The sequence below is a fragment of the Sciurus vulgaris genome (assembly GCF_902686455.1).
Source record: "Sciurus vulgaris genome assembly, chromosome: 14".
In the NCBI taxonomy this organism is placed as follows: Eukaryota; Metazoa; Chordata; class Mammalia; order Rodentia; family Sciuridae; genus Sciurus; species Sciurus vulgaris.
This window is the reverse complement of record NC_136475.1, coordinates 94827416-94850992: the sequence shown is the minus strand read 5'-3', so window position 1 is coordinate 94850992 and position 23577 is coordinate 94827416. Positions and strand designations below refer to the sequence as shown.

The window sequence follows — 23577 nt, the reverse complement described above, 5'->3', positions numbered from 1 at the left end:
CCTGGGCGACTGAAGGGAGGACTCCGCTCCAGCGCAGGCTGTGAGCGCAGCGCACTTCTCGCTCCCCTCGGGCCTTACTCGCCTGGCTTGTTTTGATTTGGCCCCAGACGGGCCCTGTGTGGGGCTCACGGGACGTCTCGATGCCCGTGCGCGTGGGGTTCAGGCAGGGCGAGCACTCATCTCAGACGCTGCCATGTTTCTGTGGTGAAGTGCAGTCTCAGCAGCTGGTGGACTTCGGGGAACACTGGCGCATAAAGCCACATGTGCTTGGTGGTCTTGTGGACTTGGCTGGTGGTGACCTGCCCCTGGTGAGGCAGGCTTCCCCGTGTTATGCCAGCGCCCGTGACCCCAGGAGCTCATCTTGCTGGGCCGTGAGGGCCTTCGCGGGCCCGTCTCCTGCTCTGGGAGGTAGACGGGCTGTGTCCCACGGAGAGTGGTGGTCCAGCCTCTCGGTCTTCCGTGTCTCCCAGTCTCCCCTCTGTTTCCTGTCTGCTGGGAAAGCAAAGACAACCTCAGAGTCAACTCCACGTGAGAGCTTCCGACCCTGGAGTGCCGGGGATTGGCGTTGACTTTGGGACTCTTAAGCTTGACTTCATCTCTGGCAGAAGTCCCTCCTGAAGGTACAGGCCGCAGCTGACACTGAGGAAAGAGAGGAGGTCCCAGCCACTCCCAGGGCTTCTCTGAGCAGGTGCCTGGCTGTTAGTACCATTTATTTCCCCCCTTTCCACCCCAGTGAGGTCTGCAGAGGCGCTTTGGCTGTGGCTGTTAAGGCTGCTGCCCTGTGGGCTTTTGTAATCCTAAGGCTTACAACAGTGCTTAGAACTTTCTGGAAACCTAGTGTCTGTTCCCAGGATGCTGACAATGGGTCAGTGGAAGACTGGGGCCAGGCAGTGTGGGAACATGGAGGAAGGGCGTTGCAGGAGGGTCCTCAGGAGCTCTGGATGCCACTGGAAAGGACCCACTCGTGTCACTGGTGCATGTTGCTGTGACATTCTGTCTTTGTCACTCCCTCACTTTGAGATCCCTTCTGCTGTGACTGAGGAGCTAAGTCACGTGACTTCCGGCCAGCCGGAGGAACGAGGGCTTCAGAGTTAGAGGTCAGCGTTTCCAGGAATCCGAAAGCCAGCTCTGCAGCCAGCTCCCTGGATACAGAATGGGCCACTGGCTGTGACAGCACAGTGTGGCCTCAGTGTCCCATGGTCAGCCATCCCCAGAACTGAGGCCAACACAGGGATTTTGAATCTTCAGAGAGTCCTCTTTCCACCTGGACTTGCTGCTAGCCTGCATGGTGCCCTGTTTCAGGAACTCAGGGGACTGGCAGGCGGCAAACCCAGACATTCCCCAGGCCTGTCACCCTGGCAGCAGAAGGCCCAGCCCTCGCTCCCCAGCTGAGCAGGCCAGAGGCCAATTCTAACCCTCGCAGGCCATGGCCAGTGGTGACTGGAAGGAGATGATGAACTGCAGACGGAAGGAGAAGCCAACCCTCCACACCCACTGTGATTAAAATCGGATCTTCTGAGCAGGCACCAGTGGCCACTCGGGTGCCAGGCGTATCGTAGGTGTGCCTGTGGCCTGTGCTTAGCTCTGCCCTGATCCAAAAACAGACACAAGTGAGAGTGGCTGCGTCCCTAGCCAGCAGTGCGATGGACTTGGAAGTGTTTCTCCAGCAGAGAAGGAGTGGTGTGGAGGTAGGGGTAGCTTGTTAGCAAACCGCTAAGCAGTCTGGAAGAAGGAAGTTCTCTCTGAAAGGGAGAGTGGGCCAGAGATCTCCTTCGACATTAAAATGGAGTGGCTGGGTATTTGATTTTTGGAGCGTTGCTCTCAGTCCCAAATGTAATGTTTATCTGGGCACATAAGTTAGAGTCCAGTGACAGCCCTTTGTGTCTGGCTCTGGGCTTCATCCTGGACAGGGTCAGAAGGCGTGGTCTGGGGCCCTGTGTGGGAAGCAGACCAGAGTGGTCAAACTGCCCTGGTGTTCCAAGCTCCTGAGACCCGTGTGACCAGCACACTGGGGAAGGGTGGCGTGTAGGTTCTGTCCCGAGGGTGGAAGAGCAGCCTCACAGCCAGGAACGGCAGTTGTTCCCCAGGCCCAGCAGCCAGCAACGCGGGAGGGCTCGCCCAGCTGCGTGCAGCTCTGCTGAGGTCTGGGAGGGGTCTCGGGCCCAGGCTTGGCCACGGCGGGCCGTTTCTCACAGCCACTTAGATCAGATCCTGACCCGTGCCAGGGTGTCCCTCTGAGATGCTTCCTGTGCAGCAACGGGAGCCGGGTGCACAGAGCCTGGGCTGCCAAGGCTTTCCTTTCTGTGGCCTGGCGAAGGAAGCGCGGACTCCGGGGAGTGAGGAGGCTGGGTCTGGGAAAGGCTGTGGCCCTTGGTTCTGGGGAGCAGACATCTGCCCAGTTCAGTGTCCAGTCGGATGCCGTCCTCTACCTTGCTCCATGGGCTGACCTGCCCCCTCACCTAGGGAGGGTCATGCTAAAGGTCCACGTCCTCACAGCCCCGGCCTAATTCCAGGATGGCATCCTTTCCTCCAGCCTCCGTGTCGCCATCCGGCCCTGCGCAGAAGTGGTGCCAGCCTGGTCCCTGGAGCCTCCCTCATCGCCTGCACCTGCCCCTCCCTGCTCCCCCGGAGAGCCTGAGTTTAGGGGTGTCCATACGTGCAACGTCTCTGAGCTGGCGTCTCTTTTCTTTCTCATACAGAACCTTAATGGTGAGCTATGCTCCCTGAGGAAGGATTTCAAGGCCAAGCTGAGCCTACTGGATACCCTTCTTGGCTTGAGTATGCATTAAATTAGCATATGCAAGCCCTACAGGCCAGGGTTAAAAACGGAGCCCTGTTCAACTCTGTTTAATGTAGTGCTTCTCAGATTTTTAGTGTTGGCCTCGGCAGTGCTGTTTGGGGGAGGCTGGTTTCAGGTGTGTGCCTTTCAGTGCAGTCTGTGCTCCGATGGCTTCCTGGGGTTTAAATGAAAATGGTGAAGTTTTTCTTTTTAAATGACCTTTTTCTTTGGGAAGTTTTATCTAGCTTGATAGATTTGGATTTGGAAAAGCCTCGCAGGCAGAGCAGAGTTCTGACTTCATGGCCTCCTCTACTCCCACCTCGCATTGGTACAGGACGTCCCTCAGGACCCAGGAGCCAGCACTGATGCCTCAGTACCCGGCTCAGCAGGACGTTCAGACCACACGGAGTTTTGCCCAGTGCCCCTTCTGACCCAGGGTCCTGCGTTCGACTTAGGTTACACCTCTGCAGGCTCCTCCGGGCCTGAGAGTTCCTCAGACTTCCTTGGTTGTTAAAGACCTTGGTGGTTTTGAGGGGCGTAGGTCGGGTGTTCTATAGAATTGGGATTTATTTGGTGGGAGTGTGGATTCAGGATTGGGTTTGGAGACACAGAGGTGGTGTCCTCATCACACCTACCAGGGGCACACACCTCACCAGCGGCCCTCTGTGCTACTGACTATGGCCATCCTACTGAGGCTGTGTGGGCAGGTGTCCCTGATGCGGTGTCCACCAGAGCTGCTTCCAGCAGTCCCACTGTGTAGCCCACTTGAAGGTGTGCAGGAGGGTTGTGTTCTTCCTGCCCAAACTGTGAAAAGTCTTTCAGCTTAGTTATTTATTTATTCAGCCATTTATTTATGACCTTGTGAATATTTGCTGTGTGTTCTGGATTGGAACTCACACTTCTGTGTTGCTTAGAGTTTTTCAGCACTAGCCACTGGAAACTTCCTCAGTCGGCTCTGGGGCTCTGACGTATCATTGATGTGTGTGGGAGGTTGTTTATTTTGAGCACTTTCTTGCTTTCTGGTACTACAGGGTGTCCCAAGCTCATCTGGAGTATTTCTTACCCCAGTGCTAGAACTGATCTTGCATCCAGCACACCCCGATTCTCTAGTTGGAGCAACATGTTAGAAGCCAGCCTGTGGGCACCAGCTGTGCGCCGGGCAGGAGGAATCATTGCTTCTGTGCCCTCAGCAAACGCAGGAAAATACAGGCATGTGTATTGGCCTGCATGTGTACACACATCCAAATGTTCCCTACCGTGTCCATGTACTGTGTTAAGCTAAACGTGAATTCATAGTAACAAAGCCAGCTCTGTTCCATTTCCTTGTGCGTGAAATTGATTGACACGGTGCCTAGTGCACTGAACAGCTTCTCTCTCTCTCTCTCTCTCTCTCTCTCTCTCTCTCTCTCTCTCTCTCTCTGCACTCGTGTCTGCATACCTGTAGTTATGGAGTATCTGCCCGTGATAGCACGGCACTCGCCTTGAATAATGCATCAAGCAGGGGAGATAAACTCACTCATAGCGTGGACTTCAGAGGCCACACCTAACCCTGAAAGCATTGTGATGAAGAAAAAATGAAGACTGACATGCAGCTTCCAGCCCTGGCCCCGGCGACCCAGGCCATGGAAACATGGTTTCCATGTTGTGGGAGGGCTGTGCATTTGGTGATTGAGCCCACCTGGACTTTGGAGTCAGGTGGGGAGTGGGGAATGCCGTGCAGTGGGCTGAGTGAGACCAGTGGTTCTCAGACTGCACGGGGGACTCAGGGTCCCCTGACAGGCTTGGAACACCCAGCTTGCCGGGCCCACCTCCAGGGGTTCTGCTTCAGCAGTGTGGCGAGCCCAGCAGGTGAATGCTAGCAGGTTCTCAGGACAGGCTGCCGCTGCCATCCAGGAGCAGAGACTCAGCCAGGGGACAGGTGAGGGCTCCTGGGAATCAGGGCAGACTCCCCACATGCTGGGGTGGGTGCTGGGCTTGGAGGACTGGCAAGATTTGAGTGACAAGGATGGAGACGGGGGTCCAGTGGGAAAGAATCGTGGAGGTGACCCAGCTGACACCAGGAAAGCTGAGCGGGGCTTCCCGGAGGAAAATCGTGAGAGAGGGCGGGCTGGCACCTGCTCTCCCTTCCCCTGCTGTGCTTGGGAGGGAAAAGGTGGAAGGGACACAGCCCTGGAGCAGAGAGGAGAGCCCAGAACCACAGCAATGCTCTATACCTGATGCAGGTCTCTCTGGGTGGACGGTCGCCTCTCCAGGCTGTCTCACCAGGTGTCTACACCCCTCCGCAGCAGTGCACGGCCTTTGCATGTCCTCCGTCCTGCTAAACAAGCACCGTGCCTTCTAAACACTTTGAATTGCTGTAATTGAATCATATTCATAATTGGCCAGATGTTCTTAAAATAGTTTGTTGTTTCATATGACTTGACATTCACATTACGGAAACAAAGACTGTTTTTTCCTTTATTGTGCATTGTGATTCTCTTAGCAAATTCCCGTTGCCAGTTTGCAGCTGTCCGGTGTTTGCAGAATCATATTCAGGCCATGCTGTGTGGAGGGAGGCCGTGAGGGGCGGCACAATACAGGCTTGTTTTAATAGTCCCGTTGTCCCCACTGGAATCAGTGTTGCATGCACTCAGAGACTGTGTGTTCTACAGGGAAAGAGAACAGATGCACAGCTGGGCCAGGTGCTGCACTTCTGTTATCCCAGCTACTTGGGAGGCAGAACACGAAGGTTGAGTTTGAGGCTAACCTGGGCACAAGGCGAGACCCCATCTCAAAACAAACAAACAACAACAACAACAAAAGGATATGGAGTATGGTGCCAGAAATAGAAATTTGACCTGCTTCATGTGTAGCCTGTGGGGCTGAGAGGGGAGTAGGGCCACCTGAGGTCAGCTCATGCCAAGGGCAGTGGGAAGCCACATTACCTGGGGGTGAGCAGATATCAGGGTCAGGGAGGAGAGTAGGGCAGACAGGTCCAGCTCTCCATGCTGTGCCAAGGGTCTCGGCAGCGAGGCTGTCGACAGGAAATGGAGCCCAGCTCTGGAGCTGGGAGTAAAGGCTTGGGAGTGAGCGAGGCAGGGTAGGGCAGGGGGGTGCGGCAGAGGCAGCAAGGGGCTTGGGGGCAGGAGGCAGGGAGCCAGGGATGCCCATGGAGCCTCAAGCTCTGGGCACGTGTCCCCCATGGGACTTCCAGCACATCTGATGTCCAGGCGGGAGGCTGGATGCCCAGGCAGGAGGATGCCTCTCCCAAGGACCCTGTCCTGTGGTGAGAGAGGGTAGGCTCTTTCTTTCTCCCTCTCGACTGGACATTGGCCTCCTCTTCTCCTGCATGAAATATGGCCTCCCCAATCTCTGGCCCATCCCAGAGGCCTTGTTCTGAGGAGTCTGCCCAGTATGTTCTCTTTTCTCTCTAGCACCGACGCGCACATCATCGCATGCTGCCTTTATTATCAGCTGAGCCTTCGCTTGGTAAAGGAAGTTCCTGAATGGACGCTGAAGGTCTGGGTGGGGAATGCTCTCCTACATCTTTGAGGCTTTCCAAGATCCCAGAGCCATTATGTTTCCCTGTGTTGGTCCTTGAGAGAATCAGCCGTGGACTGTAAATGAGAGGTTGGATAAGACAAAAGCCTCTCTCCCTGGCCTCACCGCAAGCAGGGATGCAGCAGTTCTTGTTCTCCAGGTCCCTTTTGTCCCTCAGTTCAGAGAGGGAGTGCAGCCCAGGAGGGCCGAGGATGCTGCCTCTTATCTACATCCATGTGGATCCTGAAATCTGGATGGCAAGCAGGGTCCTCATACAGTGGCGATCTTATCTAGAATTTTAAGTGAATCTTTCTTGGTTTCAGCATTTGGGAAGCATGAGTTTGGAGAGCAGGGGGTGCTGGGACGAGAACACATACAGATCTATTGCAAAATCTGGGCGAATGCACAAAATAAAGGCATGAGGCTGAATCAAGTGGTAAGGGCACACATGACAATTAATGTCCCAGACACAAACATTTGTTCCTGCCAGCAGATAACAGGCAATCATTAGGATGCCCTGTGACCAGGTGCTGAACTAAGGGTGGAAGAGACACCCCTTTCCCACGTCCCCCAGCCTTGCTGGCTGCCTGGTGCAGGAGAGTGACCATCCAGCAAGCAGTGGGCGAGCCGTGTGGCCACTGGCAACAGAAACCACATGGCATCTGGGACACTGGCCTTGGTGGTCTGGGCTGTGGCCAGAAAAAGTTCTGGGAGGATGAGGAAGCGAGGATCATTTTCAGCATTCTACTGGGGTCCTCTGTACACACTCGACACCCAATAAGTGGACCCATCTGCCCAAGCCCCGTGCCTCCTGGACTTGACAATCCAGAAGATCTGTTGGCTCAAGAAGCAGATGGGGCAGGGCAGTTTCCAGAGGCTGAGGGTGCTCAGGGGCAGGCGGCTGGGGAAGGTGCATCCTTGTGAGGGCCCGGGGACTGCAGGAAAATCTTCGCTGATGGGCTTGCAGGGCTGTTTCTCCAGCAGTCACTGGAGAGCAACCAAATCCAAGCAAGCTTCTCTCCCAAGGTTGCTAAGGTTTTGCTCCCCTGGGCTGGGTGCTGTGTTGGAAGGAGGTGCCTTATCACATGTACCTCAGAGCAATGGAAGGAAGAGGGGGCATTTGCCATTTTGAGGGTAGACTTGAAAGTTACCATGGAAATGGTAAGGGAGCCCCAGTCAGCTCTGTCTAAAACCCCAGCCCCATCAAGAACCAGCTGCTCACCTTTGGGGCTGGTGACTCTAGATGTGATCCTGCTGTGGTCCTGTGAAGACTGCAGGTGGGGAGGTCTGACCCTGTGCATCTCTCATTTCAGACTGCTCTGCAATGACCACAGCAAGGTACCGGCCCACCTGGGACCTGGCTCTCGACCCATTGGTGTCCTGTAAGCTCTGCCTCGGGGAGTATCCAGTGGAGCAGATGACGACCATCGCCCAGTGCCAGTGTATCTTCTGTACCCTGGTTAGTCTCTGGCTCAAGTGTGTGTTCAAAAGAACGTCAGGATGAGCCTTTTGCTCTCCTCCCAGACCTTGCAGGTGACTCTGGACTAACCTTGTGGGTGGGTGTTAGGGTCTCGTGGTTGAGGCTCTTACCAGGTTGTTGGGATTCTTCATGCGTCAGGCAGGCATCCAGAGCATCCTCTGTGACGGTCACTTGTGGTGCGAAGGCAGTCCTTAAACAGCATGCTAGAAGCTGGTGGCACGGTCTAGAGGACTTGTCCTAGACCTGCCCTTCCTTCCTTGCCGGTTGGGAAGACCTTTCCCATACCTCCCTGTGAATTTAGTTTAAAGATCACATGCTCAAGGTCAGAACAAGGCTGACCTTAAGATGCACGTAGTAGCTGGAAGACTCCATTATTAGTGTCATCTTTCACTGCTTCGTTCTAAACTGGAATGTCCACGTTCTGAAATCACATTTAAATGTCCTTGAGATGTAACCAACATTCCTTTTGGGCCAGATGATTTATTTTTAATGAGTATAGGAATTTCAAGCTCATGGAATTGTGTCTAACTCAAATCTAAAATTTGTATGGATCAGAAAAAAAAAAAAAAAGGAACACAGAAAAAAGAAAACTAAGCAAAGAAAAATGAAAGAAAAATGAAAAATAACTTACTTTAAGTTAATCTCATTTAATTTTACTTGATTATGCTTCCCATTCAGAGAACGGGAAGCAGAGAAGAGGAGGGAGTTTGCCAGGCCCTTGGGAGCTCCGGTCTGAGGGTACAGAGCTTGTTGCCTGGGACAAATGAGTTCTGGGGATGTAGGTACAGCAGGGTGAATGCAGTTTATGGAGCAGCACCGGGCACTGGGGATTCACTGTGAGCATGGACCTAAGGGTTCTTAGCAAAGCAAACTCACCCCAAGCCAAGAAGCAGTGACTGTATGGGGCTGGACACTTACCAGCCGATGCCTCATCTCCGCATGGCGTTCAAATATAGCAAAGCATGGAGCTGTGTGTCTCACGTGCACACTCTGATTTGTCAGTTACGTTTCAGTAAAGCTGAGAACTAAAATACCACAGTTATCATCTAAAAACCAAAAGAAGAAGACCTTTCTCAATATTCTGAAGAGGCAAAGCCTGGCGGGGACGCGGCTTGGGCAGAGCGCTTCCTAGCACGCCAGGGTTGGGTTCCGGCCCCAGTGCCACACACAGCCATGGGGTTTTGCTTCTGAATCCAATTGCTGCCATAACGGGGCATATAGGCAGCTTCCTGTGGATTTTCCAGTGCAGGGATTAGAGTCTATTGCGGAGATGGTCTCTAGCCTCTCCTGCCTCTGCAATGGCAGCACCAGCATGGTGCGGGATGTAGGCACGGCCCAGGTCACCATCTCTGTCCTACCGAGAGGGAGTGAGCCTTGGACATTCAGGTCCTTGTCCTGGCATTTCTTGATGCTGGGCTCTGACTTTCTCTTGGTCAGAAGACATCCTGGCTCATGCTTCCTCCTCCAGACACCTCGGTCAGTGGTCAGTGCAGGACTCAGAAGAACCAGTCAACAGAGGCTTCAGATTAAAGTGAAGTGAACCCATCGCAGTACTGGAATTAGCATTCAGACCTGTGCCTCTTTAGAGCCCTCAAAAAATATCTTCATCCCGGAAGGAAGGAACTTGCCTTTGACATTCTTCTGCCATGAGGAGATGGGGCAGGGAGGCTGTGACAGGGTGAGGACTTCACACAACCAGTGGCCCCGTCTCCTCCTGAAGGATGAGCCCTCGCAGAGCTCCTCCTCACCCCGAGGGGACCCCTTCTGGGCTCCCCTTTTCTGCAGATGCCTTTGGACTGTTTGCCTCAGAGGCCATCCAGTGTTTTTCCTTCTGGAATATTCTGCCTTCCAAGGCTTTTGTGGCATTATTGTTGGTTTTCTGCTTCCAGAAGACGGGAGTCACATGAACAAGTGACTCTACTTCAGACCAAAAGCTTAACTGGAGCTGAGGAATGTGCACGGAGGAAGCCGGAACTGCACCCCAGAGGTGCAGCTGGGATTGCCTGGAAGCAGCTTGTTCCCCACAACCCTTCATTAGGAGTTTAAGGTTGACAGCAGCTTACCTTCCGTCTTGTGAAGAGGTGTCCTCTGCCACGATTCTGTGGGTCGTGTGCCTTCGCGTCTGGTGTGACTCAGGCCACCCATGCCTGGGCAGATGATGGAGGGCCCAGGGCCTGCGGAAGGAGGACTGACTTACAGCATCTGCAGCCGGCTTCCTCCTCAGTTCCGCCAAGAGCAGCAGGAGTGGAGGAGTTGGGACAGCGGTCACCAGCTGAGTGTCCAGAGGAACCTTCGTTCAGAAAACACCCAGAGCGATGCTGTGGTGCAGTGGGCTTGCCAGCACTGTGCTGCATCTCTGTCCCTTGTCACTGGGAAAGCCTCTGGGTACCCAGTTGCACACAGCAGCAGGACATCCCCAGCTGGACACACTGTCTGACCTGCATTTCCCAAACATATGAGCAGGACAGGGTCTTCCTGCCAGTTACTGACGAGCTACGTGCTGACACCTGTTCCCAGGCCTTCCCTGCTCCCGAGGGCCCTGGAGGATGAGTCCTAGGTTTTCCTGGCGATTCTGTTGTGGCCTTGAGATTCTGTGGATGGGACTGGACAGGAGCAGGGTGATCTGATGAAGAGTCACGGTGGCTCCAGGGATGGTTGGGTCTGTGCACCTTCCCGGAACTAGGCCAGGCTCTGGGAACCTGGTGACTAGGGAACTACCAGATAGCTCAGATATTTCCATTTTGGACAAATGTGAAATGAAACTTTAAAGAGCCAAATGTGAACCTACACATCCATATGCAAAGCAGTCAAATGCAGCCAGTAGGTCCTTCGATTAGATCCTGGAGGGAGAGGGAGGGCTTTGACATTTGTTTCCCAACCGGGCAGCCCTGCCCTGCCTGGAGAGCCAATCCTGTTTCCATTTTGGCCACTGCTTCCATGGCCTGTGTGTTCAGTGGCCCGTGAGGCTCTTTAGAACCAGAATCTCCAGTGGGGCAGGCCACGGGCACTTCGGTCTCCCCACGCTTGCAGTTTGGGGAGGTTAGAATGTTTGTCCTGCTTTATTACTGACAAGGTGGCTTCCACTGAGAGTGCTGTTCTCACCCCAAAGGTGGGAATGCGGGAGGCTCAGGATGTGAGGCGCTGTGGTCCTGGCCTCCTGTCACCAGAGAACTTCTATTAAGACGGGGCTCCGTTCCACCCATACCCATTCTAAGTTGAAAATGTTATGAGGTCAAAAGGGCGCTAAATCCCCTGGGCCTACCCCATGTCACAGTGTACACACAGTAAGCTGGACAGCATTGGCGTCCCTGCCTGGCTGTGTGACTGGCTGTGAGCTGAGGCTCCTTCCTGCTGCCCAGCATTGTGGGAGAGGATCTGAGGGCATTTGCTAGCTGGGGCAAAGGTCCAGACGCAAAGTTCCAAGGACACTTTCACTACATTCACACCGCTTTTGCATCATCGGAGTGGAAACATTGTTCAGGCAAACCCTGGTAATGTGGGGTCGCTGGCCTTTGCCCTGCAGGGAGAGCTATGGCACTTGCGGTGGGACAGTGTGCCCCATGTGGCAGGAGTGCAGAAGGCTTCAGGGGCTTTGGACTTCCTCCTGGGGTGTGAACCAGCGGAACCGTCACTGGGGAGCGCTTAAGGGAACAAGGGTGTCGTAATATGATGGGACCAGAGGGAGACCTTGCCCGGGCTCCACCAGTTTCTAAATCACAGCAGTGACATGGTTGGAGGGGTACGGGGACACTGCACCAAAATGCAGGGCTGGCATGGCTGGGCAAAGCAGAGAGACCAGCAACCTTGTCACCCGCAGAGGGGCCACTCTAGGACCTCCTACGTCAGGCAGGAGCCACGCGGGGAGCCCCACTTCTCTGCAGGCCACTAGCCAAGCTAACAGACGTGGCCTGGCCTCTGCGAGGATGGCGCATCCCGAGAGCCTGAGGCTGGGCCCCTCCTCTAATTCCTAGACTCCTCCCACTTCCTCCTCCCACACGCAGCTCCCTCTCCCTGAAGCTCCCTAACTCTTGTACTATCTGGTCTTAAACGTGCCCTTCCCTTTGCCCAATGCTGTGACTGTGCGTACTGACCTCTGCCTGGTGGGTGGACCCTAGGACTGACCTAAGCCCTCTTCCTGGCACGTAGTGGACGGTAGGACAAGGTCCATTGCTTGAAGGTTGTGGACTGGAGTCCCGTGTGGCTCAGGGCAGGGAGAGGGAGGTGCACCTGCTCTGTTCTCCTTCCAGTGACTCCCCTGGCTGCTGCTGCTGCTCTGCTGCCACCTCTTCCAGGAGGTCGGTCTAATTAATCAGGGGGTCGTCGGTTGAGAGGAAGCTTAATCTCTATCTCATCACGTGGGATCAGCCTGCCCTGGGAAGAAGGAATGAGAGCAGTTTTCAGAGTGCCCTTTATCCCAGGGCCCCTTGTTCAGATGAGTGTGCACAGGAAGGCCTGATGTGTGTAGAACAGTTGGAATCGCCTGCTCTGCCGGCTGGTGGACCCCAGGACCCGACACCCCATCCCCGCCTGCAGGCCATGGTCCTAGGCCAGGCCTGGCCTCTGAGGCCTGAGGAGTGCTGAGATGGGAAAGTCCAGCAACCAGGGTGGCCTCTGCAGAGGCTTCCTCCTGGGGTTGACTCTCAAGTGGAGCGAGGTAGCCTGGGATGGGGGGAACAGGGCACGTCCGTTCCGGAGCTGAGAGGAGACCAGAGGGCTGGTGTGCACACACCTGCAAGCAGGAGAGTTGGGCGGCAGGGGTCTGAGTCCTCAGAACCTGAGTCCCGGCTTCTAGTGGAGCACTTTGCTCTGAGCCTGAGAGCTTTAGTTTCTCAAGCTTGGTGTGCATGTTTGCTAGACTGTAGTGTGAGAAGTGCCAGGAACACGGAGGACGAGGGGTTCTGTGAGCCCAGGAGGATGGACGGCAAGCAGCCCGCCCCACTTGGTGTTCTGAGGGTGTTTCCCACATCTTCAGCCCACGCCTTCCCCCGTCAGCCCCGTGTCAGAGCCGGGGAGGGAGACAGGGCCGCAGGGGTCCCCGCTGCCCACCTTACCCACTGCTCCAGGGGCAGGACTCCTGAGCTGGAGAGCTCTGTGGTGATGAACATTGTGCCTGGACAGAATCAGATTGGTCGGTGGGCTCCCCCAGGGGCGAATGGGTGCAGTATTAACTGATGCCCACAAGGGAGCCACTGCAGGGTGCTTCCTTATCCTTTTGAAGGACAAGCCCCTGGGGGAACCCTTCTCAGAAACTTCAGGAGAAGGTACGAGGCAGCCAGGGAAGCAGAGCCCTGGTTTTAGGACAAATGCAGCCAGCCGTGGGGGCCCTCAGCCTGTGCAGAGCCGTGGTGGTCAGAACACAGCATGTGGTTAGGAGAGGGTCCCAGGGGTTAGCAGGAGCAGAAGAGTACGTGTCGGTGAAAGCAGTTTTCAAAAACATGTTAAGTTTAAATTTTTTTATTCTAGTATTTTTTCCTAAGCAGTGTTCATATTTTTGTCTCCTTGGCCTATGAGTAAAAATCACATTCCTGCAGGCTCCAGTAAAGTGCCCGTTGTTAGAACAGACACTGCAGGGCTAGCAGGCGGTTGGCTCCATGTTTCCAAGGCCACCCAGCAGGGTCCCTTGCAGGATTCCCATGAAGCTGTCCTCTGAAGGCTGTGCTTGTTGAGCTGCCAGCCTCTGTGATGTCCGGTTGGCCTTTCAGAGGGCCAGCTGTGCAGTTCAGCTGCTTTCCAGTAGCGGTATGTAGGCAGCTCTGCCCAGGTCTTCTGCTGAGATGCAGAGGAAAGCCTCCTGCCAGGCATCTGGTTATTCAGGGCACATTAGCACATCTGTCCATCCATCCTGTCCCTGTGTGCAGCGCTGACCTATCACGTGCTGCCTACCAGCACTGCTAGCTATGAGAAAGAGAAATAATAAGCCGTTCTTACTGTCAAACAACTTGTCATCTGATCAAGGAGCAACATTACTGAGTGACTGATTACCGATGGATCCGGATGTGCTGGAGAGCACCTGGGGCTCACCTTGCCTGGGAGCTCCTGAGTCCTAGGACCATCTCTGTGTCTGCCAGGCTCACTCTGCACCCTGAGGATGTGAGGCATCATTGCAGCTGTAGGTGGGTGAGCTGGAGTCCAGTCAGCTCTGCCATTCCAGGGACCTTACTCCTCAAACCCTGTTCTCTGGGGTCCCGTGCTTTTGTTTGGGCTTGCCTGCGTGTGATGTCTGTAACTCACAGTTCCTGGTGACCAAAGCCATTCAGGCACCCTTGAGCACAATTCGAGTGCTTTTCTCTAAGTAACCTCAGTGGCCAACAGGCCTTGGAAGAGAAGAGACAAAACTCAGACCTGCTGTAGTTTGGGGTGAGGCAGATACATCTCTGTCCCACTTCTTGGCAGGAAACCTCTGCAAATCAGCGAGCTGTCTCCTCATTGGGTTTCAGAGTTGGAAGCCACAGTGGAAAATGAAATGCTAGAACATTCTGTGGCTCCACTGCCTCTCTCCTCCTTCCCCTGTGCAGCTGATGCCTCTTCCCTGGAATTCCTTTGTCCCTCCAGCCCACTTCCTCTCCCGGAGTCTTGCCTGGCCCCACCCAGAGGGAGCCGAGCTCTTCCTTTAGGTGTCCAGGTAGACCCACTACCCCTTGTGGTGGCCCATGGCGGTGAGCACCGTGGGCGACGCTCACCTTCCCCCTCTGCAGGCCGTGAGGTCTGCGTGTCTGGGATCTCTGCCGCCCCAGCACCCTGTGCTCGCCATGACTCGGCCCCTCTGTGGAAGGCGCACACAGTTCTTCGCTCTTCAGTGCTGAGGTAACAGAAAACACGTCATAAATGGTTGCTCACAGAAGAATTCCTAGTTGAGGAAGAAGTAGGCAAAAAGTCAAAACCAGCCCACAAAACCACCAACTTTGGAGTCAGGCACACCTGGTGCTGTGCTTCTAGAAAATGGCTGTGGGGAGCCTGGCTTGCACCTCTGCCAGAGGCGGGTGACACCTCCCAGACTCTCGTGCATGCGTATGTGGTAGCACAGTGAGGTGACTTAGCAGAGAGCTGGGCGCTCGGAAGGCACTTGATTCCTGAGGGCTCCAGTAGATATGATGCTGAGAAACTGTCCCATCCTGAGAAACTGTCCCCTTCTGCATTAGGACTACATGTTCATTGTCACTAAAGTTTCTCTCTTCATATTTTTTGTGTGCATTCCAAGACATCTTTTGCTGCTAGTTAAAAAACATGGTTGAGTCATGACCCACTTCATATCTGCAAGAAGATAGGGGTTTTGTGGGTGCATGATTAGCCACTCAGACCCTCTTTTGCTCTCTGTGGTAAACAAATTGTTATTCTCAAGACAGATCCTCAGAAGGGAGACGCCTCCTGAGGGCATGCGGCGTTCACTCCGAGCTGCTGAAAGCCAGCCGCGATCAGTCTCCCTGCCACAGTGATGCTGAGAGACTTCCTGTCTTAATTGGTGTTTTCATCCAGGGAGAGCAGCACTCTGTCATTACAACTGCGCTGCCCAATGGTGTCTGGGTTCTCACATCCCACTGGCTTAAGAGATTCCGGGGCCCTGCAGAGACCCAACTTTGACAAACTTAATTGCGCAATGTAACATAATAAGCTTGCCGTGGAGGGTCTGGGCTTCGTAAGGCGTTGATCAACTGGGCAGATGAGGGTGCAGAGCCACTGTTCCTAGTTGGTGCTGTGGGCCACATGCTCCTGTGTACTCTTTCTTACTGTCACAGAAGCCCAGCAGGACAGGCATCCCTGTCTTACCGTTGAGGGAGATCTGGCCTGAACACACTGGGCCACTGCGCTGTCCTCTGAGCACAGCAGCCAGCATTGCTTACCTCTCATCCCACGCCTGTGAGGGTCTTGCTGCCTTCTGGTGCTGGCCTGACTACAGGCAGGACATTCCACTTCTCTGCCAGCTGAAAGCAGGCCATTTCCACAGCACTTTGCCACCCACTGAACCAACCACCGTGCCTTCTGGCAGGTCAGCGGGCCTGCCCAGAGCAGTGGCCGCCCTGGCGGGTTCTGTAGGACTCTGCTCTTCCTCCTTGAGGGCCTCCTGTGTGAGGTTGTCTCTGACAACCCTGCCATAGGGTGCCCACGACCAGGCTTGCCTCTGCCGGGGCTGCAGGCCCTCCTTCCTGAGGGGTGTGCTGGCGAAAGGTAGACGTAGCCATGATCATTCAAGCTCAGGGCTGTGCAGTCTCAAAGCCTCGACAGATCAAAGCAGCAGAGGCTGAACTGTCAGGGCCTCTCAAGTTCTCAATGCTGTCATTTGCACCAGAAGCCATCGCTCTGGAGAGAAGCTCTGGGAAACAGCTTTCTCCGGATGGCTTTGATTTCCATTTTTAAAGAAATTTCTACCTAGAGTCTTTGATGAATGAAATATTCTGCTTTGCTAGAACAGGGGGAATTACCCATTTAGATCAGAAGATTCTCTTTATACCAGGAATATGCTCTTCTCCATGAATCTTCCTAGGCTTTCCCACAACTCTACTGTAAGGTAGATTAATCGCAGACTGTGGGCTGGGAACGTGAGAAAGGATGGGGACTCAGAGAAGAGCAAGCATTTCTGTTGGCCTGTGGTTTGGGCCCACGCACATAACCATGCATTTTTTTTAATGAAACTTATTTCCTTTTATTACTGTGGCATTTTAATGGTGTTACTGTAAGGTCGTGATAACGTTGCCGTTTTGAACTTCAGTGTTACCTGGGACCACCAGGCTTGAATGCTGATTTGGGGATGCTGTTGAGGTGTTCTACATTATTTCCCTTTCCCTTCCTGGCCCCAGTTTCCTATGCTCTTTGAGTTCTTGCTCAGCTTCTCCCAGTTCCTGCCCCTGGTGGCTCTTGGTCAGGGCCAGCTGGGTGGGCCTGGCTTATGATGTGCTGTTTGGGAAACACCGGATTTCTAAGACTAACAGTGAAACCAGAGGAAACTGGTGCGGGGAAGGGTGCCGGCGTCTTTCCTACCCGCCGTGCCTGGTGTCCTCCTCCTGATATCTTTGGCTCACTGCAGATCGTAAGCAGTGCTCCCATTAAGTACAGTTGGAGTAAGTCATTGCCAGGTAGGTGAGGCGTGGTGGACACGGATGGCAGTCCGTGGCTTCTCACAGGACAGACAAGTGAGCCTGGGTTTGAATCCAGCTCTTGTCGGCTGGGTAAGCTGCCAGGCTCTTCTCAGGGGACTCAGGTTCACATCTGCAAGGTGGGACAGTCATCCTGGCATTTCTTGTGAGAATGTGCTAAGGATGAAGCGGAACGACGGAAGATAAAGAGTGTAGTGCAGTGCCTGACATCTGCTCGTTTGGGAAACGCCACTTCCTGGCCTCCCTTTCTGCCTGTTGCTGCAAGGGATGGGCTTCTGTGCTTGCTGAGCTTGTGTGCAGGGCCCTAACCCTGCCTCAGTCTGTGAGCCAGCACACAATCCTGGTGCAGACGAGGGGCATTTGGCAAATGAAAAACTGCCACTAAATCTCCACTCTGGTGGTTGCTATGAGCTGCACAGTAGCAGTGCAAAACTGTAATGGAACAGCGTGCTCAGTTGGTCGGTGTCTCGGTACATAATTGTGCCTTTGCATTGAGGGAGTAAAGATGCTGACAGTTACTTTTCTGCTTCTCTTTCAGTGCCTGAAACAGTATGTGGAGCTCTTGATCAAAGAAGGACTGGAGACCGCGATCAGCTGCCCGGATGCTGCCTGCCCCAAACAGGGCCACCTGCAGGAGGATGAGGCATGTGCAGACGAGCAAACCAGTTTGCTGACGGAGCACCAGCTAGCGTGCCCAGCGTAGCTTGCACCTGCTCTGGGTTCTGCTCAGGTTGATGTTGCTTTCTCTTCTGACCCTCTTCTTACCCTCCTCGTTTGTGTGTTCTTTTCTTTTAGATTGAGTGCATGGTTGCAGCTGAAATTATGCAAAGATATAAAAAGCTACAGTTTGAAAGAGGTAGGTGGCCCAGTGTATTACCCAGTTATGATGCCTGTAACATGTGGGTGACTCTGGGGGGCTTCTTTGGGGAAGTATAATTCTATACCATTTGGTAGGAGTGAGAAAGTCATAAAATAGGATTGAAAAATTTTGTATAAATTGAACCTCAAGGGTTGAACTGACTTTTTGAATTCTCTGAACAGCTCACAGTGGAAGGCCTTGGCGGGTGACCCATTTGGTAGCAGGAAGAACTGCTATTTGTTTATAGGGACTGAGTTTTGTGGGGGTGGTTTAAAGGGAGATGACCCTCATGGGACATTATTCTTCAGGCAGGTTAGTGGTTTCAGAACTAAACTCTGAGTCCTACTCTGAATTTGAAAGATGAAAATCACAGAAGAGAGTCCCAAGGCTAAGCGTGCTCCTGTGGTACCTCTCAGAACCACCGCCCCGAGGGCAGCCAGAGTCCAGGCATGCAGCCTGCGTGGATTCACCGCGTGCTGCCGCTGAGGTAGTGCTCACCACTACGAGGGGTAATCAGGCCCGAGTCTCAGTGTCACAGCCCCACAAAGCTGGCTGGCATCTGTCGAGACGAGATCCAGGGAGGCTGACTGAACAGCTTCCTGGTTTCTCACACTAGCAGACAGTTGGGGAGCAGATCCCCAACCCTCTGCCTTGCCCTCTCCCACTGGGCCCTGCACAGCCCTCCTTACTGGAGTGGGGCCTAATGCAGACCCCGGGATTGTCCAGAGGACCAGGAGGTTAAGTGGGGAGCCAGTGTGCACAGAGCAGCCGTGACTTGGTTTGGGGTCACAAGGCAAAGCATGAAGCAGTTTGACTGTCAGGGCGAGGTCTCTGTCTTTGCTCTTAAGTCCCCCGAGATCATACAACGGTATCTGAAAGAGACTGTGGGCCCCATTGGCCTCGCTTTCATGTACATTCTGGGCCTCAGGCTGTCTACAAAGTAGGAAGTAAGAGATATGAACAGGTGCCCTTCTGTGGGACCTAGCTGTGAGGACACTGCCCAGGACTCTAGGGTCTTTGGCATGGTTAGTGGTCTTGAGACCCCCGCTCCCTCTCTCCAAAAAGGTCTTGCCCACACCAGGGGTTCTCTACTGAGCTGACCTGCAGCCCAGATGACTGGCTTGCAGGGACTCCTGGAAAGTCATCCGTGCCAGCTCATGGGCCTTCGTTTTTAAAAGGTGCCGTGTTTCCCTAGGAGGCTTACTCCTCCAACGGCAGCAGCCCTGCATGTCCGACTTCATAAAGATCAAGCAGGATTTAATGGCTCTGACACTTGTTTTCAAGGGTTTGTTTCTTTCAATGACATTGATCATTCACTCTGGGGCAGTTTGTCAGGCAGTGCTGAAGTCAGGGTGGGGAGCTATAAAACTGATTAATTAGAATGTGAGACTTTTAGTTCTCTTCTGAAAATATTTTCCAGGGAGAATCTTGACAGAAACTGGGAGTTGCTTAGGTTACAAGAAGATGAACTTTCTGTGACATCAAATTTAGTTCAAAAATGCAGCTGGGTAAATTTCCCTATCTAAAAATTCTAACTTGTTTTTTTGGTACATTGGCTTCGTCAAAAATGTTTTTTTCTCTTGCATAAAAATGAAGCCAACTTGACTTAGGTTAGAAATGAACCCCTCAAATCTATCTCTTGAAAACGTTTTACTGACATTCTGTCATTCTGTTAAGTTTTTTTTACTTTTGAAGGATTTAGACTTAATACCACAAAAGACCTGTTTGAATGAAATAGGAGCACATCAGAGCTAAAACATAGCTATGGGTTTTATCCAGTCCCTTGAACAGCAGGTTTGGAGATGTGAGTGGTAGGCAAACTTGGACTTGTTCTGTGCCCTTACAGTTTGGTCAGCCGAGAACATCTTAGAAGAAAACTCATTCCCGTGCTTTTCCAATAGCATTTAGTTACCAAAAAATCCTGTCGTGACCGTAAGTTGCAAATGTGTCTGTATTTAGACTTTGTCACTTCTGATTTAGCAGCCTTGACTTGAATTTAAACGTATCCACCTCCCCAGCTGAAGCCTTCAGCCGGGAGGCACCAAGGGAGGGGGCTCCAGAGCTGCCTTTCCTCTCTGAACACCTCCCTCCCTCCTGGCTACCTCCAGCACCTTGGTGGAGACAAGTTTTGGAGGGGGCCTGTCCGTCAGCACCCCTGTGTGTGCCCCGAGGCATCTCCGCTCCTGTTGGAGTGCTCGTCCTGCAAGACCGCAGGTGCTTCTTTCTGTGTCCATCTGTCTGAAGCACCGTCCTCTTAGGAAAGGGTCTGCAGCTTCCTGGGTTCTCTGTCCCACTTCCAGTAGGGCTCCTGGGCAAAGGAATGCCAAAGTCAAGCCTTGTTCTCTGTTTTGTTTTTTTTAAAAAACAAGCTCAGAGAGGTTAAACGATAAGCAGAGGTTTCCACCAATCATCAGCCCCGACAAGAGCAACAGCTCCTGAGCTCACTTGTCTTCCAGCAGAGCCCCACCCGCTACCACAGGCTGGCACAAGTGTACTGGCCAGTGGGCAGTGCAGTCCCTGAGGGTGTGCTGGGCTTGTCCTTTACAGCACGCCTCTTGGAAGTAAAATCTGTTCAAAAATAAGCAAACAAACAAAAGAAGATCCACCTGTTTGAAAAGCATTGAACATTTTTATAAGCAGGAACTTCTTAGGACCCTCTTTTATTAAGATCAGATAAGAAACTAATATTACAGCGGTCTTAAAAGCTCTTGAGATTGGAGTTACGTTGTGTTTTAGTTTCTCCTACTTTTTCAGAAGATATATCGTTTGCCTCATTTGAAAATGGGTTTCATATGTGCATGAATAAAATCTGGCAGACATAATATGATGTATAAGATGCAGTGCCTAGTGCAGGTGTACCTTCTGAACAGAAACGAAGGAGCCTGCCATGGCCTTCCTGTCCACTGGTTCCTGTCTTGTACCCAGAGCTGGGAAGGACAGTGGGGTTATTAATAGATGTCTAAGTCAGAAGCCGGGGGCTGTGTTCCTGGGGTTCGATGGTCCTGGCAGTGCAGGAAGGATGCTGGCAGTCAGCACATTACCCACAGGAAATTCACTTGGGGACAGACAGTGCCATGTCACATCTCTGTGAGGATGGAGGTCACAAAGTGGACGTTGTTCCCATGGAAACCTTCGCTAGGCCTCCGCATCCCTCCATGTGGGCAGAATGGGCCCTGCCCTGAGGTGGGATCGGGACACCGTCTCCCACTGTGGCGCAGGAGTGGGGTGGGAGGTGTCTGTTCTGGAAGGGCAGGAGAGGTGGCCAGCTTCAGGAAGACTTGCTGTCAGGGGCTCCCAGAGCACAGGGTGTGCCGTGGGGCCAGTGTCTGAGGCAGACAGTCTGCTCTGGGCCTGCTGCCACTGCAGCAGAGAGGCAGGAGCAGGTAAGGACCCCTCTCCTGTGTCCTGTGTCGGCAGGTGTGTGAGCACCCACACCCTGCAGCCTGTGCCACAGCTGTGCAGGTGGGGACATGTCCCTAGGCAGGGTCCTGGCTGGACTCACCCACACATGCAGAGGGATAGGTATGAGTCAGGGCCACGAGGCCACCAGTCAAGCGAGTCCCCTTCCTGTGGCAGCTGCCTGGGTCGCCTTGCGTGCTGTCCTGAGTTGTTGCGAGTGGCAAGGGGCGCCGAGGCCCCCCAGCTACCGGGGCACCCCCTCTGCCTGCTGTGTTACCTGGCTGTGCCTCCACATGAGCGCGCACCTGAGAGCTGGAATCCCCACAAACGGTGAAGCGGTCAGCTGCTTAGGAGCTGGTTTGGTCCATGCTCTCGGGCACCTGGAGGGCTTCAGTTACGGTGATGAATGAATGCCATCTGAGTGACAACAGGTTCCCCAGCTCCTGGACTGTCAAGTTCTTAGTTTCCTGCCAGCCCTGTCATGGCGGTAGCTTTGTGCCTTTGGTTGATTCCCCTGGTTATGAAAGGTAGGAGGTAGTCCTGTCCGGTCAGTGCTTGGCCAGCCATGGTCAGCGGCCTGGCCCAGCTACTGTCATGATGGTTTTCTGGAACCTTTGTTTATAGGTTGTCCCCATGTCTACTTTTCACTCCCAAGGCAAAGCCCAGCAGATGCCCTGGAAACCCCATGGCCACAAACACTTCAGTCATCCCTGCCTGGCCCTTACCAGAGGGTCCCAGCCTCTGTGCTAGATGATGAGGTCATCATCAAGGTGATGTCCAGCAGGACCTAGTACCTGCATCTGGCTGCCTGCTTACTGAGGAGTGGGTTGGCCACAGGAGGGCACAGTCAGGAGGGCAGCGAGGGATTTAGTAACTAAGTAGCTGCCTGTCCGGGGCCAGTGTGTCCAGCTCAGGTCTGGGCCCCTCCACCCCAGCCTGCTGCAGATCCCCAGTGAGTCCAGCTCCCCTCTTCCATGAAGGTGAGCTGAACCCATCTGGCCACCAGTCACAGGGCTGAGAAGTTCGCAAGGGCTTTTCGTTGCTTTCCAAGTGGCCTCAGCAAAATTCCATTTTCCCAAGATTGCTTCTCAAGGAGTCCGCAGCTCCTGCCCTGCTGAGTGGCTCAGGCACCCGCAGCCTCCCTGGAGAGCTGCCGGCCTCTGGTCGCCTTTCGGCAGAATGCTGGCATTTGTGCCGTCCCTCCCTACCCCTCACTGGGACTTCAGTGTCTTCCGGGACAGGAGGGGATGAAGTGAATAACCAGCCTTACTGCAAAGGGCAGCCCGGACTAGTTGTTTAAATAAATGCATTTTTTGGAAAAGGATGCGAAGGAATAGGAGGGTCAGCAGATCCTGTCTTTAAAAATAAACTTCCTGACTAATTCCATTAAATCAGGCTTCTTAGTGACTGGGGCTCTCGTTTAGGGGTGAAATTCTGCTGGCAGAGGATTCATTTGACTCAGTACTTAGCTTGTGGCTTTTTTAAATCTGGGAAGGGGACAGTGTTAGGCAGATGAACCATCTAATTCAGACACCGGCTCTTCCTCCTTTCTTTCTGTCCTTTACAAGTGTGACTTGAGTGCAGACTGCAAAGCCCTGAGGCTGGTTTAGAGGCCATAGGAGGACACAGGCCTGACTTCAGGAAGCTGTGTCCTTGGGGCAGACAAGGAATCCTGGTGCCAGCACTCAGGCAATGCCTGCAGTGACAGGCGGGCACAGCTCTCCAGAGTGCAGGGCCTGAGAGCTCTGAGCCTGGCCTGGAGGGTGAGCAGACATCCCTGGGGGCCCCAGTTGGCTCCGGGTACAGGGGCAGCATCTCCAAGGACACCTGGGGTGTCTGGAAATCTGCTGCACCGTAGGAACAGGCTTGGAGATCAGGAGGGGCTGGAGGGGCTGGGGGAGCAGGACAGAGTTGCCAGGGCTCAGCTGTCTGGCTGCCTTAGCGGGACACCTCCTGCTCCCCACACTGGGCAGGGCCCAGTGGAACTGCTCCAGGCTGAGCCTGCCAGGCCCCCTTGGCTCTGGGTCTGACTCTCCCATTTTGTCTCCTTGTGCTAGAGGTGCTCTTCGATCCGTGCCGGACCTGGTGCCCCGCATCCAGCTGCCAGGCGGTGTGCCAGCTCCAGGACATGGGGCTGCAGACCCCCCAGCTGGTGCAGTGCAAAGCCTGCGACATGGAGTTCTGCTCCTCCTGCAGAGCCCGCTGGCACCCTGGGCAAGGCTGCCCAGAGACCATGCCCATCACCTTCCTCCCCGGAGAAACCAGGTACCTCTGGCCACGAACTACCCTGAAGGCTGGGGGGCTGCAGGCTGGGAGTAGGCAAGCGCCCTGGGGTCGCGGCTGCACGTCCATCCGCCTCGGCGCACTCTCTGCTTCTTGAGGCCGCAGTTATTTGCTTGATGGGTGAGTTTTGGGAACCATTTGCTAGGGACCAGCCAAGGCTTTGACAATG

The 23577-nt window shown here is 53.9% G+C and overlaps 1 protein-coding gene across 4 annotated transcripts in view; it reads left to right on the top strand.

Annotated features, from left to right (window-relative positions):
- RNF144A (ring finger protein 144A) overlaps positions 1-23577 on the top strand; it is a 98619-nt gene that overhangs the window by 58118 nt on the left and 16924 nt on the right. For 2 of the 4 annotated variants that reach the window (XM_079111237.1, XM_079111238.1), the window contains exons 3-6: positions 7612-7757; positions 17406-17510; positions 17663-17723; positions 23183-23390. In XM_079111237.1, the coding sequence (XP_078967363.1) occupies positions 7612-7757; positions 17406-17510; positions 17663-17723; positions 23183-23390 (520 nt within the window). Of the gene's footprint in view, positions 1-7611; positions 7832-17405; positions 17511-17662; positions 17724-23182; positions 23391-23577 lie in introns of those variants that run through there. The other 2 variants (XM_079111239.1, XM_079111240.1) reach the window with 2 other exon arrangements.